At 43.2% G+C, this 15000-nt stretch overlaps 2 protein-coding genes across 2 annotated transcripts in view; both read left to right on the top strand.

Moving 5' to 3' along the window:
* syn2b (synapsin IIb) overlaps positions 1-12543 on the top strand; it is a 106497-nt gene extending 93954 nt beyond the window's left edge. Inside the window, exons 11-13 of the mRNA XM_079597518.1 lie at positions 191-257; positions 9362-9962; positions 11475-12543. Of these exons, the coding sequence (XP_079453644.1) occupies positions 191-257; positions 9362-9962; positions 11475-11604 (798 nt within the window). The 3' untranslated portion in view covers positions 11605-12543. The remainder of the gene's footprint in view (positions 1-190; positions 258-9361; positions 9963-11474) is intronic.
* Positions 12544-14655: 2112 nt separating this feature from the next.
* pparg (peroxisome proliferator-activated receptor gamma) overlaps positions 14656-15000 on the top strand; it is a 50968-nt gene continuing 50623 nt past the window's right edge. Inside the window, exon 1 of the mRNA XM_079596578.1 lies at positions 14656-15000. This exon is cut by the window's right edge and continues 60 nt beyond it. The gene's annotated coding sequence lies outside the window, so the exon portion shown is untranslated.

Raw genomic sequence — 15000 nt, 5'->3', positions numbered from 1 at the left:
TTCCACCGAAGAAAGAAACTCTTCAAAGTGTCATTTTTAGGTGGACTGTCCCTTTAAACATGTCCAGTGTTGTAAAGTGTCCAGTGTTGCCCCCTGGTGTGGAATCACCAGAAATGCGCTTAACACTGAATCTTGAATGTCCAGTAAGCCTGAAGAAGCTTTATGTGTGTGTGTGTGTGTGTGTTCACAGAGCGCTGCCTTAAAAGAAAGCCTGACTGACCCCAGCAAGACCCTCGGCCAGCGTCCTCCTCCACAAGGTTGTTTACAGTACATTCTCGACTGTAATGGAGTTGCTGTCGGACCGAAACAAGTCCAGGCAAAATGATTCCCACTGCCACAGTCCCAGATACCCCAGTCTCCCCAGAGCTCAGAGCCCTGGTGCTGGATGAGGGTCAGATAGTGACGGATGCCGTCGTTGAGCTCGTGCTCTTCAGAATCTGCCGTTTCTCTGTCCGGTTCACTGTCGTGTCGTTGTTCGCTTCTGATGTGTGTGTGTGTGTGTGTGTTACTGTTAGTCGTGTGGTTTCAGGGGTCAAGAACTCTTCTAATGTGCCTAAAGTCCAGTGCTGTGGTGTCCGTGTGCTCAATATGTACTGTGATTTATTTCAGTAAGAGTGGTTCCTTATCGTCCAGCTTTCAGGTGTGTGTGTGCGTGTGTGTGTGTGTGTGTGTGTGTGCGTGTGTGTGTGTGTGTGTGCGTGTGTGTGTGTGATACATGTGATGTTTTTTATTCAAACGTAGTGTCTGTGGTTTTGCATGAGTGATGTCCTCGTGTTCAGATCTTAAATGTGTGTTTTTAACTAAATAAGATTTGCGGTGTCAGTATTTCCAGCATGATTTCTAAAGAGGTGTTTTTTTTTTTTAACATTTGCTTTCTCAAGGTTACCAATAAGATGTTCTTTCTCAGCCTGATGAAGTGTTAACAGATAATAATCATGAGGAAACAAAGACATTTGACGGATTTCCATAAAACTGAGTAGACATTACATTCCAATCTGAGGCCAGTGAATTTCAGGAATCATCAGGAATGTTTCAGGATAGACTGAGAACCTGTCGGCTTGTGTTATATATCCTTATGAGCAATATATAACCTCCTGTAGTGGAACAGCCAATCACAAGAACCCTGACGTGTTCATAGTTCACCCCAAAATCACAAGATTATATAAGAACTTATATTTTGCATAATGAAAATACGGCTTACTTTATTAAAACCAATGAGTTTTTTTGCATTGCATTTGTGTGCATTATTTTCACGTTTAATTGTAATTAGAAAAAAATGCATTACAGCATATTTGTATTTCTGATTATTTTAAAGATCGTAAAACACTTTACATTGTAATGCACTAAAGACATGATTTCATTACAGTAATGAGAATCTAATGACAACGAGAATAAAAGGAAATGTTAAAAAAACGTGATGCATGACAGTAATGAGAAAATAATATCACAATGCAAAATAATTATGGCTTCATTTTCTTTTTGCAAAATATATTTTCTGTTCTTTCGATGTTGCCGTGAAATGTGGCTGGTCATGTTTTTATGACATTCACCCGAATAAGAAAGCAAATTTGCATAAATAAGAAAGCTTTCTGTGCAGATCTACAATAATCTCAGTTATGACTGTTCAAACGCTGGTCTGATGTGCGTCATCAGTGCAATGCAGTTTTATAGTATTGCTTAGAGGTATTTTCGAGGAACCGCTTTCAAGCCATTCAGTGTTTTTTATGCAAAGACGTTCAAAGCCAATCTAGAGCTACAGATTTAGCCTTGCCATTTAATAATGCAATATTTGGCCAACGATGAGCTGATCTCCAGCTTTAAAGATGTAATGCTTGGTGTTCTCGGACTGATGTGCAACAGGGCCGTCTGAGGGGTTTCCAGTGTAGTGCCTGCTCTGTATATTGATGTTTTTCACTGTTGTATCAACATGCGAGATGGTGTCTATAACACACCTGAGAGGTTTCTGGGAAATGTGTCCTTATATTGCATGGAAACTGTTAAGATCATTTGCATGCATTACCAAAGAAATATTTTTGTGTGTGAAAAGTATAACTAATGAATGTACTCATCAAGCATACTGAAAATAATGTCAGATTTCTATCTCTATATGTGGCGTCCCGTAGTGTGTGACGTAATATCCAATAACTTGGGTTGATTAGGCTTTGCTGATGTCACTGCCTCTTTAAATCCAGTACTTGGGTTATAACTGTGATTTGTGTCTGATATAGATCTAGTCTTTCCCCCTCATGTCCAAAGTAATAAAGCTCCCATTTTCCAGACTTACTGTTCTGTGTTACTGAACCTCATTTCCAATGGAAAACCCTTTACGAAAGACACACAACTTTCAGAAGTTGTATTTTCATTCATAGTGAGATATCGGGAAACATAATCAAGCGTTTCTTTAAACAAACAAGAGACACCTCACTAACAACTAGATCATTATCATTATCTCTCATACACAAGAACAAATATCTCCCACATTTCCCCAGTTCCTGCATGCGTCCCAGTTGTCCTTTATGTTTGGTACGTATCAAGATTTTTAATTAAACACACAACAAAGTATATCTGGAACAATACAAGGAAAAAAAAAACATCCCAATCAAGGCCAGGGCTGAACACTAAAAGAAAAGCTGTCTTTGTTTAAAAGACGGCGCATGCCACCTCTGGGTCTTGGTTCTCTTGTATGCATGATCTGTGTTTGTGAACCTGCAGTTATTACTCTTCACTTCCTCACCTATAATACTGCTGCGAACTAACCTGGGGTGCGTTTCCCGAAAGCATCGTTAGCCAACTATAGTCACGAGTTCTGTCGTTATCAGCAGTTCAGCGAGTCGTGTTTCCCGAAAGCATCGTTAGCCAACTATAGTCGTGAGTTCTGTCGTTATCAGCAGTTCAGCGAGTCTGTGTTTCCCGAAAGCATCGTTAGCCAACTATAGTCGCGAGTTCTGTCGTTATCAGCAGTTCAGCGAGTCGTGTTTCCCGAAAGCATCGTTAGCCAACTATAGTCACGAGTTCTGTCGTTATCAGCAGTTCAGCGAGTCTGTGTTTCCCGAAAGCATCGTTAGCCAACTATAGTCGCGAGTTCTGTCGTTATCAGCAGTTCAGCGAGTCGTGTTTCCCGAAAGCATCGTTAGCCAACTATAGTCACGAGTTCTGTCGTTATCAGCAGTTCAGCGAGTCTGTGTTTCCCGAAAGCATCGTTAGCCAACTATAGTCGCGAGTTCTGCCGTTATCAGCAGTTCAACGAGTCGTGTTTCCCGAAAGCATCGTTAGCCAACTATAGTTGTGAGTTCTGTCGTTATCAGCAGTTCAGCGAGTCTGTGTTTCCCGAAAGCATCGTTAGCCAACTATAGTCGCGAGTTCTGTCGTTATCAGCAGTTCAACGAGTCGTGTTTCCCGAAAGCATCGTTAGCCAACTATAGTTGTGAGTTCTGTCGTTATCAGCAGTTCAGCGAGTCTGTGTTTCCAGAAAGCATCGTTAGCCAACTATAGTTGTGAGTTCTGTCGTTATCAGCAGTTCAGCGAGTCGGTGTTTCCCGAAAGCATCGTTAGCCAACTATAGTAGCGAGTTCTGTCGTTATCAGCAGTTCAGTGAGTCGGTGTTTCCCGAAAGCATCGTTAGCCAACTATAGTCGCGAGTTCTGTCGTTATCAGCAGTTCAGTGAGTCGGTGTTTCCCGAAAGCATCGTTAGCCAACTATAGTCACGAGTTCTGTCGTTATCAGCAATTCAGCGAGTCATGTTTCCCGATAGCATCGTTAGCCAACTATAGTCGCGAGTTCTGTCGTTATCAGCAGTTCAACGAGTCGTGTTTCCCGAAAGCATCGTTAGCCAACTATAGTTGTGAGTTCTGTCGTTATCAGCAGTTCAGCGAGTCGGTGTTTCCCGAAAGCATCGTTAGCCAACTATAGTCACGAGTTCTGTTGTTATCAGCAGTTCAGTGAGTCGGTCTGTCCCGAAAGCATCGTTAGCCAACTATAGTCGCGAGTTCTGTCCTTATCAGCAGTTCAGCGAGTCGGTGTTTCCCGAAAGCATCGTTAGCCAACTATAGTCACGAGTTCTGTTGTTATCAGCAGTTCAGCGAGTCTGTGTTTCCCGAAAGCATCGTTAGCCAACTATAGTCGTGAGTTCTGTCGTTATCAGCAGTTCAGCGAGTCGGTGTTTCCCGAAAGCATCGTTAGCCAACTATAGTCGTGAGTTCTGTTGTTATCAGCAGTTTAGTGAGTCGGTGTTTCCCGAAAGCATCGTTAGCCAACTATAGTCGCGAGTTCTGTCGTTATCAGCAGTTCAGCGAGTCGGTGTTTCCCGAAAGCATCGTTAGCCAACTATAGTCGCGAGTTCTGTTGTTATCAGCAGTTCAGCGAGTCTGTGTTTCCCGAAAGCATCATTAGCCAACTATAGTCGCGAGTTCTGTTGTTATCAGCAGTTTAGTGAGTCGGTGTTTCCCGAAAGCATCGTTAGCCAACTATAGTCGCGAGTTCTGTCGTTATCAGCAGTTCAGCGAGTCGGTGTTTCCCGAAAGCATCGTTAGCCAACTATAGTCACGAGTTCTGTCGTTATCAGCAATTCAGCGAGTCGTGTTTCCCGAAAGCATCGTTAGCCAACTATAGTCGCGAGTTCTGTCGTTATCAGCAGTTCAGCGAGTCGGTGTTTCCCGAAAGCATCGTTAGCCAACTATAGTTGTGAGTTCTGTCGTTATCAGCAGTTCAGCGAGTCGGTGTTTCCCGAAAGCATCGTTAGCCAACTATAGTCACGAGTTCTGTTGTTATCAGCAGTTCAGTGAGTCGGTCTGTCCCGAAAGCATCGTTAGCCAACTATAGTCGCGAGTTCTGTCCTTATCAGCAGTTCAGCGAGTCGGTGTTTCCCGAAAGCATCGTTAGCCAACTATAGTCACGAGTTCTGTTGTTATCAGCAGTTCAGCGAGTCTGTGTTTCCCGAAAGCATCGTTAGCCAACTATAGTCGTGAGTTCTGTCGTTATCAGCAGTTCAGCGAGTCGGTGTTTCCCGAAAGCATCGTTAGCCAACTATAGTCGTGAGTTCTGTTGTTATCAGCAGTTTAGTGAGTCGGTGTTTCCCGAAAGCATCGTTAGCCAACTATAGTCGCGAGTTCTGTCGTTATCAGCAGTTCAGCGAGTCGGTGTTTCCCGAAAGCATCGTTAGCCAACTATAGTTGTGAGTTCTGTCGTTATCAGCAGTTCAGCGAGTCGGTGTTTCCCGAAAGCATCGTTAGCCAACTATAGTCACGAGTTCTGTTGTTATCAGCAGTTCAGTGAGTCGGTCTGTCCCGAAAGCATCGTTAGCCAACTATAGTCGCGAGTTCTGTCCTTATCAGCAGTTCAGCGAGTCGGTGTTTCCCGAAAGCATCGTTAGCCAACTATAGTCACGAGTTCTGTTGTTATCAGCAGTTCAGCGAGTCTGTGTTTCCCGAAAGCATCGTTAGCCAACTATAGTCGTGAGTTCTGTCGTTATCAGCAGTTCAGCGAGTCGGTGTTTCCCGAAAGCATCGTTAGCCAACTATAGTCGTGAGTTCTGTTGTTATCAGCAGTTTAGTGAGTCCGTGTTTCCCGAAAGCATCGTTAGCCAACTATAGTCGCGAGTTCTGTCGTTATCAGCAGTTCAGCGAGTCGGTGTTTCCCGAAAGCATCGTTAGCCAACTATAGTCGCGAGTTCTGTTGTTATCAGCAGTTCAGCGAGTCTGTGTTTCCCGAAAGCATCGTTAGCCAACTATAGTCGCGAGTTCTGTTGTTATCAGCAGTTTAGTGAGTCGGTGTTTCCCGAAAGCATCGTTAGCCAACTATAGTCGCGAGTTCTGTCGTTATCAGCAGTTCAGCGAGTCGGTGTTTCCCGAAAGCATCGTTAGCCAACTATAGTCGCGAGTTCTGTCGTTATCAGCAGTTCAGCGAGTCGGTGTTTCCCGAAAGCATCGTTAGCCAACTATAGTCGCGAGTTCTGTTGTTATCAGCAGTTCAGCGAGTCTGTGTTTCCCGAAAGCATCGTTAGCCAACTATAGTCGCGAGTTCTGTCGTTATCAGCAGTTCAACGAGTCGGTGTTTCCCGAAAGCATCGTTAGCCAACTATAGTCGCGAGTTCTGTCGTTATCAGCAGTTCAGCGAGTCGGTGTTTCCCGAAAGCATCGTTAGCCAACTATAGTCACGAGTTCTGTCGTTATCAGCAATTCAGCGAGTCGTGTTTCCCGAAAGCATCGTTAGCCAACTATAGTCGCGAGTTCTGTCGTTATCAGCAGTTCAGCGAGTCGGTGTTTCCCGAAAGCATCGTTAGCCAACTATAGTCACGAGTTCTGTCGTTATCAGCAGTTCAGCGAGTCATGTTTCCGAAAGCATCGTTAGCCAACTATAGTCGCGAGTTCTGTCGTTATCAGCAGTTCAGCGAGTCAGTGTTTCCCGAAAGCATCGTTAGCCAACTATAGTCACGAGTTCTGTCGTTATCAGCAGTTCAGCGAGTCGTGTTTCCCGAAAGCATCGTTAGCCAACTATAGTCGTGAGTTCTGTCGTTATCAACAGTTCAACGAGTCTGTGTTTCCCGAAAGCATCGTTAGCCAACTATAGTCACGAGTTCTGTTGTTATCAGCAGTTCAGCGAGTCTGCGTTTCCCGAAAGCATCGTTAGCCAACTATAGTCGTGAGTTCTGTCGTTATCAGCAGTTCAACGAGTCGGTGTTTCCCGAAAGCATCGTTAGCCAACTATAGTCGCGAGTTCTGTCGTTATCAGCAGTTCAGCGAGTCAGTGTTTCCCGAAAGCATCGTTAGCCTACTATAGTCACGAGTTCTGTCGTTATCAGCAGTTCAACTAGTCTGTGTTTCCCGAATGCATCGTTAGCCAACTATAGTCGCGAGTTCTGTCGTTATCAGCAGTTCAACGAGTCTGTGTTTCCCGAAAGCATCGTTAGCCAACTATAGTCACGAGTTCTGTCATTATCAGCAGTTCAGCGAGTCGGTGTTTCCCGAAAGCATCGTTAGCCAACTATAGTCGCGAGTTCTGTCGTTATCAGCAGTTCAGCGAGTCGGTGTTTCCCGAAAGCATCGTTAGCCAACTATAGTCACGAGTTCTGTTGTTATCAGCAGTTCAACTAGTCTGTGTTTCCCGAAAGCATCGTTAGCCAACTATAGTCGCGAGTTCTGTCGTTATCAGCAGTTTAACGAGTCTGTGTTTCCCGAAAGCATCGTTAGCCAACTATAGTCACGAGTTCTGTCGTTATCAGCAGTTCAGCGAGTCTGTGTTTCCCGAAAGCATCGTTAGCCAACTATAGTCGCGAGTTCTGTCGTTATCAGCAGTTCAGCGAGTCGGTGTTTCCCGAAAGCATCGTTAGCCAACTATAGTCACGAGTTCTGTCGTTATCAGCAGTTCAACGAGTCGGTGTTTCCCGAAAGCATCGTTAGCCAACTATAGTCGCGAGTTCTGTCGTTATCAGCAGTTCAGCGAGTCGGTGTTTCCCGAAAGTATCGTTAGCCAACTATAGTCACGAGTTCTGTCGTTATCAGCAGTTCAGCGAGTCTGTGTTTCCCGAACGCATCGTTAGCCAACTATAGTCGCGAGTTCTGTCGTTATCAGCAGTTCAGCGAGTCGGTGTTTCCCGAAAGCATCGTTAGCCAACTATAGTCACGAGTTCTGTCGTTATCAGCAGTTCAGCGAGTCGGTGTTTCCCGAAAGCATCGTTAGCCAACTATAGTCACGAGTTCTGTCGTTATCAGCAGTTCAGCGAGTCGATGTTTCCCGAAAGCATCGTTAGCCAACTATAGTCACGAGTTCTGTCGTTATCAGCAGTTCAACGAGTCGGTGTTTCCCGAAAGCATCGTTAGCCAACTATAGTCGCGAGTTCTGTCGTTATCAGCAGTTCAGCGAGTCTATGTTTCCCGAAAGCATCGTTAGCCAACTATAGTAGTGAGTTCTGTCGTTATCAGCAGTTCAGTGAGTCGTGTTTCCCGAAAGCATCGTTAGCCAACTATAGTCGCGAGTTCTGTCGTTATCAGCAGTTCAGCGAGTCGGTGTTTCCCGAAAGCATCATTAGCCAACTATAGTCGTGAGTTCTGTCGTTATCAGCAGTTCAGCGAGTCGTGTTTCCCGAAAGCATCGTTAGCCAACTATAGTCGCGAGTTCTGTCGTTATCAGCAGTTCAGCGAGTCGTGTTTCCCGAAAGCATCGTTAGCCAACTATAGTCACGAGTTCTGTCGTTATCAGCAGTTCAGCGAGTCGTGTTTTCCGAAAGCATCGTTAGCCAACTATAGTCGCGAGTTCTGTCGTTATCAGCAGTTCAGCGAGTCTGTGTTTCCCGAAAGCATCGTTAGCCAACTATAGTCGCGAGTTCTGTCGTTATCAGCAGTTCAGCGAGTCTGTGTTTCCCGAAAGCATCGTTAGCCAACTATAGTCGCGAGTTCTGTCGTTATCAGCAGTTCAGCGAGTCTGTGTTTCCCGAAACCATCGTTAGCCAACTATAGTCGCGAGTTCTGTCATTATCAGCAGTTCAGCGAGTCGGTGTTTCCCGAAAGCATCGTTAGCCAACTATAGTCACGAGTTCTGTCGTTATCAGCAGTTCAGCGAGTCTGTGTTTCCCGAAACCATCGTTCTAACGAACATTCACAAACAGCATCGCAGAGTTTGCGCGACAGATCTCCTGTGGTTAGAAGCAGAGTTTCTAGTTTTCATGACTTGTGGACTCAATAAGTCTTGAGCAAAATAAGCAAGTTAACATTCAGTGCAATCTATATTTTTTATTTAGAACACATACAAATGTCCTTTACGTCTTTTAGTTTGTCAAGAGATGTAAAGTGTAGTGTCTGAAGAGTGCGCATGTGTGAACGAGCTCCAGTGTAAGAACGAGCCTATGAGTGAATCTGGAAATAAAGCAAAATAACTGAGAAAAAATATATAACTATTCCTCAGATGCCTTGTCCGTAATTTATAATAAAACATCTTGCATTAATTCGATATCAAACAGATTCATTAAAAGTATTATTACTCCAACACATGCGTGACATCATCAACCAACGTGGTTGAACGACCAATTTGTGACAATACAGAAACAGTCGTGACTCGCTAGATGATCTCTTCAACAGTGCATATGGTAGTGAAGCAGCGAGTTACTGCGTTATACGGGAAACACACCCCTGTCTGTTTCATTCTGCTTGTTTGGACTAAAAGCAATTTCCTTTTGCTTTGTGGACATGACTATCCTTATTCCTTCCCTTGGGCAATATCCTTTGTATGGTTACTTTGGCCAGTCGTGGGGGGTCAAATTCTTTATCATAAATCATGCAATGTTTCTGGTGCTGGATTTAAAACCATCTTGCAAGCTTCAGTGTTTACAAAAATGTATAATATGATGACTCTGTTTTGTACTGAACCTAGGGGGGGCAGTGAAACCCCAAGAACCACAGCCTAAGAGTCAAGAGCCTACACCTGAGCCAGTCCCTGCCCAGGAACCAGTGCCCAAACCAGGCCCTACCCCAACTCTACCACCCACCACCCAGCAGCCCAAACCCCAGGCTCAAGCAGCACCAGAACCCACTCCAGGGAAGCCAACCGAACTGCCCCCAAAACCACTACCCCCCAAACCCCTTCCCCCAAAACCAGTGCCCCCAGTTCGGAGGAACTCCAAGCCTCAGATCCAGCCGAAGCCCCAAACCCCACCTCCCACCAAGGCCATCCCAAAACCCGCAGATCCGAGTCCTGGTCAGACCCAGCCAGATCAAGAGCAATCCCCAGTCAAGGTTCCCATTAAACCCCCTTCACCAGCTAAACCCCAGCTCCAGCCTAAACCAGTGCTCAGGGAGCAAGTCAGACCTCCATCTGAACCACCATCAGTCCCAGTTAGAGCGACTCCTTCCCAGTCTCCGGTTCCTGTTCCTGCTCCTGTTCCCACTCCGGCCCCGGAACAACCCGCCCAATCCCAGCCTCCTGTGGAGGATCAGCCTGAACCCCAGCAGAAGTCAACACATCCTCTCCTGAAGTAAGAATCTTTTCACTATTGCTTCAGTGCTTGGAGATCATTTGCTGCAAAGTGTGTCCACATGGTCCCGCTTTATTTCGATAGTCCACTTAAGACATTCTACTGACTACAAGTAACTTTTGCAACTACATGTCAACTACCAGTCATTGAAGTATTAGTAGCCTGTCTGCTTAATATCTACTAACGCTTTATTTGTTGCTCTCTAACAGGCATTCTAATGTACGGAAGCTTGTTTCTGCCACTGAATAAAAAATACAAAAATTAGGTAATTGCGACTCGGAGCGACTCTCATTCCTGCGTAATAATCCAGGAACTGCTGCCGTACCAGCAGCGCAATGATATTACACAGCGCCTGAAAATAGTCCCCAGCTCGGTAACTTCCAACGTGACCGGCACTAAGTGTGTAATATCATTGCGCTGCTGTACGGCAGCAGTTCCTGGATTATTACGCAGGAATGAGAGGATAGTTCCTAGTCATATTGGCCTAGAAAATCACAACTTTCATTTTCTGTCGGTCTTAGTACACGATGTAACTACAGAAGAGTCAAGGTTTAAATAGGAAAAATATCGAAACTCTTTGGTCATTGTTTTGCTAACGGTCTAATCAGATTCAATGATCTATGCTAAGCTATGCTAAAAGTGCTACCGCCAGACCCGGAGATCGGCTAAATGGTAAACCTGATTAACTCTAGGGGAGATGGAAAATTAAAAAAGTGGAGTTCCTTTAAGCCGATTTGGCCACGACTTGACAAATTTTTCAAATTCTAAAAGAATCCTCTGATCCTAGGCTAAAATCTGAAGTGTTTGATCGCAGGTTTGACATGTTTGACAAAAATTGACTCTCGGTCCTGCAGTGATTCTCCTAAGACGACCGTCAAATTCTCTTCGTTTTTCAAGACAATTGCCATGGCCAAAATTAACGTTAAAGATTTCTGAGATGATACAGGCCGAGACATAAATAATAAAGTTATGGCAATTCTTCTGACAGGATCATGTTATTGGGCAGAATATCTCCTCATCACTGACGGTCAGGTCGCTCTCACTCACTATCATGTGTTTGGTGTAAACGCTAAAACTGCTCATGTTTCACCGCAGGACAGCAGATGTGTGTGTATTCTGTCGTCTGTGCAGGACTGGGATATGAAGAGTGTGTAAAGGAACATATTTTAGCATCAGTGTGAAAGTGAACAGCAGATAACAGGCACAATACCGCTATAAACATCAATATCTATGGGTACAGTATGCGTCACATGACTAAACTTTCAAATGCCTCAGTTTTCCCAGTCCACACTACACCGAGAAAACTGCGCTTTCAAATGGATCCACTTTGGAAAACGTTTTCAATTTCGTTTATTAATAAAAACACCGTCTCAGTGTGGACGGAAGACAAACCGGAGAGAAAAAGATGCGTTTTCAACCGAAGCCGTGTGAGTGTGGACGAGGCCCAAATGAAGGCGTAATCCTAAAGTTAGATGATCTAATCTTGCTTCTGCTTTGTCCGCTGTTTTGCAGCAAATCCCAGTCTTTGACCAATGCCTTCAGCGCCTTTGGCGACACCTTCCGCTCCAGCAACGAGGACGAAACGAAGGCGGAGACCATCCGAAACTTGCGGAAGTCTTTCGCCAGCCTGTTCTCTGACTAACAACACAACGGTTGACAAAATGGTGGCCAGGGACTCGATGACAGAAGCTCATCCTGGCCTGAGGCTAACTCCATGTAGCGGTGTACATTTAACCCCTCCTCCCAACTCTGCTGTAATTATCCGAGTGTTACTAACGGAGGTTAGCGTGATGTTCACTGGGATGTGTGAGGAGGGATGAGTCTAAAGCGATCAGTCACAGGAGGCCGGAGAATGCTGAAGTCGTCTATAGCCCTCGATGTCGTAGCTGTATCGTGAACGTGTGTTTTCTTTACCCAGAGACAAATATCTGTGACTAGTTTCCCTTGTTTATCCCCTGTAGCGTGTGTGTGTGGGTGTGTGGGTGTGTGTGTGTGTGTGTGTGTAACAAGTAGGTGTGTTGTAAGCATTAGCCAGTAAGACATTAGTCGTAACACTTTACAATAAGGTTCATTAGCTAACATTAGTATTAACTAACCATTAAAGTATTAGTAAATGTTGAAATTAACATTGACAAAGATGAATGAGTTCTGTAGAAGTGCAGTTCATTCTTCGTTCATGCTAACTAGTGTAGTTAACTAATGCTAACTAATGAACCTTACTGTAAAGTGTTACCGCTCAACAATACCTCGGGATCTTTATAAAGCACTTTCCTATTCAAGTTTCCTACAATAATCAATGCTTGGACTGGTCGGTTTCAGCGCAGTGGAATACTTTAGACATCCAACACTTATCAACCCGTCAAGATATTCATGAGTGCCATGTTTATAGTATCTCTGCATATTGTATCGTACTGTACGTTTAACATCTCAGGAGTTAAGTTGAGTATGTGTTTATTCCGGCGTCACACTGTTCATGTTGTGTTTTCTTTGTGCGCAGTGATAATGCTTTGCATGACCCGGTGATGATTGTTTTCTCTGTAAAGTGTCAATAAACATGTGGCGCATCATTCCACTGACATACCGTTAGCATTCTGTCCATTATCTGTGCATCGAGTGCCTCTCGTACGTTGTGCATGTGTTTGCAACCTTCTGGCAGCTTATGTTTGTTTCTTCACACTTTTAGGACCCTGTAAAAAGTGATCAGTTGACTTAACTTAAAAAAATAATTAAACCCATTGCCTTAAAACTGTTAAGTAAATAATGCATAATCGAAAAAAAAATTGTAATGTAGAATTGTCAAGTTCACATAACTTAATTTAACGCACTGTGTGAACTAACATGAACAAACAATGAACAGCTGTATTTTTATTAACTAACATTAACAAAGATTAATAAATACTATAACAAATGTATTACACAGTATAAAAGTTGTTTTTTTTTTTTTTTACCCAACCGTTGGGTTACACATATTGGGTCACTATGTTGGGTTATTTTCCAAAAATGTTGGGTAATTTTGTCAAATAGTTGGGTAATTTCCAGTAATAACCCAATGCACTGGGTTAAAATAACCCACAGTTGGGAAGGTGCTATACCCCCCCCAGCCCCCCCCCCCCCCCATTGGGTTATTTTTAACCCAACATTTTTAAGTGAGTACTCAATGTTAGTTCATGTTAGTTAATACATTAACTAATGTTAACTAATGAACCTTATTGTAAAGTGTTGCCACTTAATAATTTTAAGGCAACGGCTTTACAAAAAAAAAATGTAAGTAAGTGAACTGAACACTTGTAAGTACAAAAGACCAATTCCCTGGCCAACTGGTTTTCAAAAAAAGGAAAGAAATTCATGTTGGTATTTCTTTCTGAGAGAAGGCAAGCCTATTTATGAATCTTAGAGAATAATAAAATGTAATACTTTTGGTTAATGCAATGCTTATTTATTTTTTCAGTTAGTGCAATTCAACAAGCTTTTTGTTTGAAAAACATTTGCCATTTCTTTATATCCATCGACTATTTATGAATCTTAGAGAATATGAGTTTCCACAAGGTGGCAGTAGGGGACTAATATTTTTGCTAACTCTTAATAATATTCAGCTTATGTTATCATATCCATCCAGCAAACTAAACTAATCATTTCAAGTCATTATTCCCACTAATTTGTCACAAGACTGGAGAACTACACGGATAATGATGTAAATCAAGAGAAAAAACACATGCAAATCTATTTCTCAATGATATTTTCAAACATTACGCATGTGTTTTTTGAGTCTATAAGGTTGGTATCAGTGTGTAATAATAATCTTGCTGATTAAACACATATAGACACACAGCCATTGCTCATTACTCATACCCACCAGTGGTTTAGTGCAGTCATATGACTGGTGATGCAGACTCAAACCTGTCAGACCTTCAGTTTCCACATCTTTATTACACATTATCTAAACTTGAGATCATGTGAAACAATGATGCAATATACTGTAACATCAATGGATTGCTGTGTCATGGCGATTTACAACATATTTCATGAGGCAGAAAGTTATTTAGAGAGAAAGTGGGAGAAACTACACTCATTCACTGAAGAGAGTTGCCAAATGTGATTTGAGTTCAGTTTGCGAGCTTAATAACATCAAATGAGACTTCGGTAACACTTTATTTTACATTGTAATTATGTTACATGTACTTACCATATGATATATTAACAGTAAATTATGCATAATTATATGCAACTAGCCCTCCACCAAACCCTATAGTAAGTACATGTAGTTAACTAATATTACGCAGTACTTAAATAATTACACTGTAACAATGACACCTTAAAATAAAGTGTAACCGAAACTTTCTTTAGAAGCATGCATAAGGTATTGTTACATTTTTACATCAATAAAATTGGGAACGAAATTTGGCTAGTTGCCAAAATCACCAGTTTTAGTGCTTGAAGCGCTTTTCGTGCTCACTCGAGCGGACAACAGGTGGAGTGATATCAGTAGTGCACAGTTATGGAAAATAATAATTCTGCGTAGATTTCCTCGGCTCTTCCGCATTTCCCCACGCGCTCCAAAGGTGTTCCCGGAGGGAGGAGTTCGGCGGCGGCGTCGCAAATCACGCGGAGCTGCCTAACGACCGCGCATCCCACGTGCTCAATGCTAAACAGTGCTTCTGAGTATATCTATCTGATCCAAAAGTCGTTTTGGGCATTAACTATAAAGCATTTTGAGAATATTTAATCTAAATCGTTTAGAATATTCAGTGTATTTAAATTACATAATGCTTTAGTGCTCTTTTTTTTGTATTATATATACTTTAACGCATGGAATATTTTAAGATGCGTGCCACATAATTGGACACATTATAGACGCGCGCGCGTGCACGGATATTCCCTCAAAATGTTGTCTAGTTAGGCAGCTCGCTGTGCTTTGAGACAGCGCCATTAGGTCTATCTTTGCGCCTTATATTCTCTCCACACACACACACACACACACACACACTGACTGACTGACTGAGTCTGTAACACAGCGACCCGACCCCGGACAGCAGGGAAA

This window comes from Phoxinus phoxinus (assembly GCF_949152265.1).
Source record: "Phoxinus phoxinus genome assembly, chromosome: 22".
NCBI lineage: Eukaryota > Metazoa > Chordata > Actinopteri > Cypriniformes > Leuciscidae > Phoxinus > Phoxinus phoxinus.
This window is presented reverse-complemented; position numbering and strand designations above follow the sequence as displayed.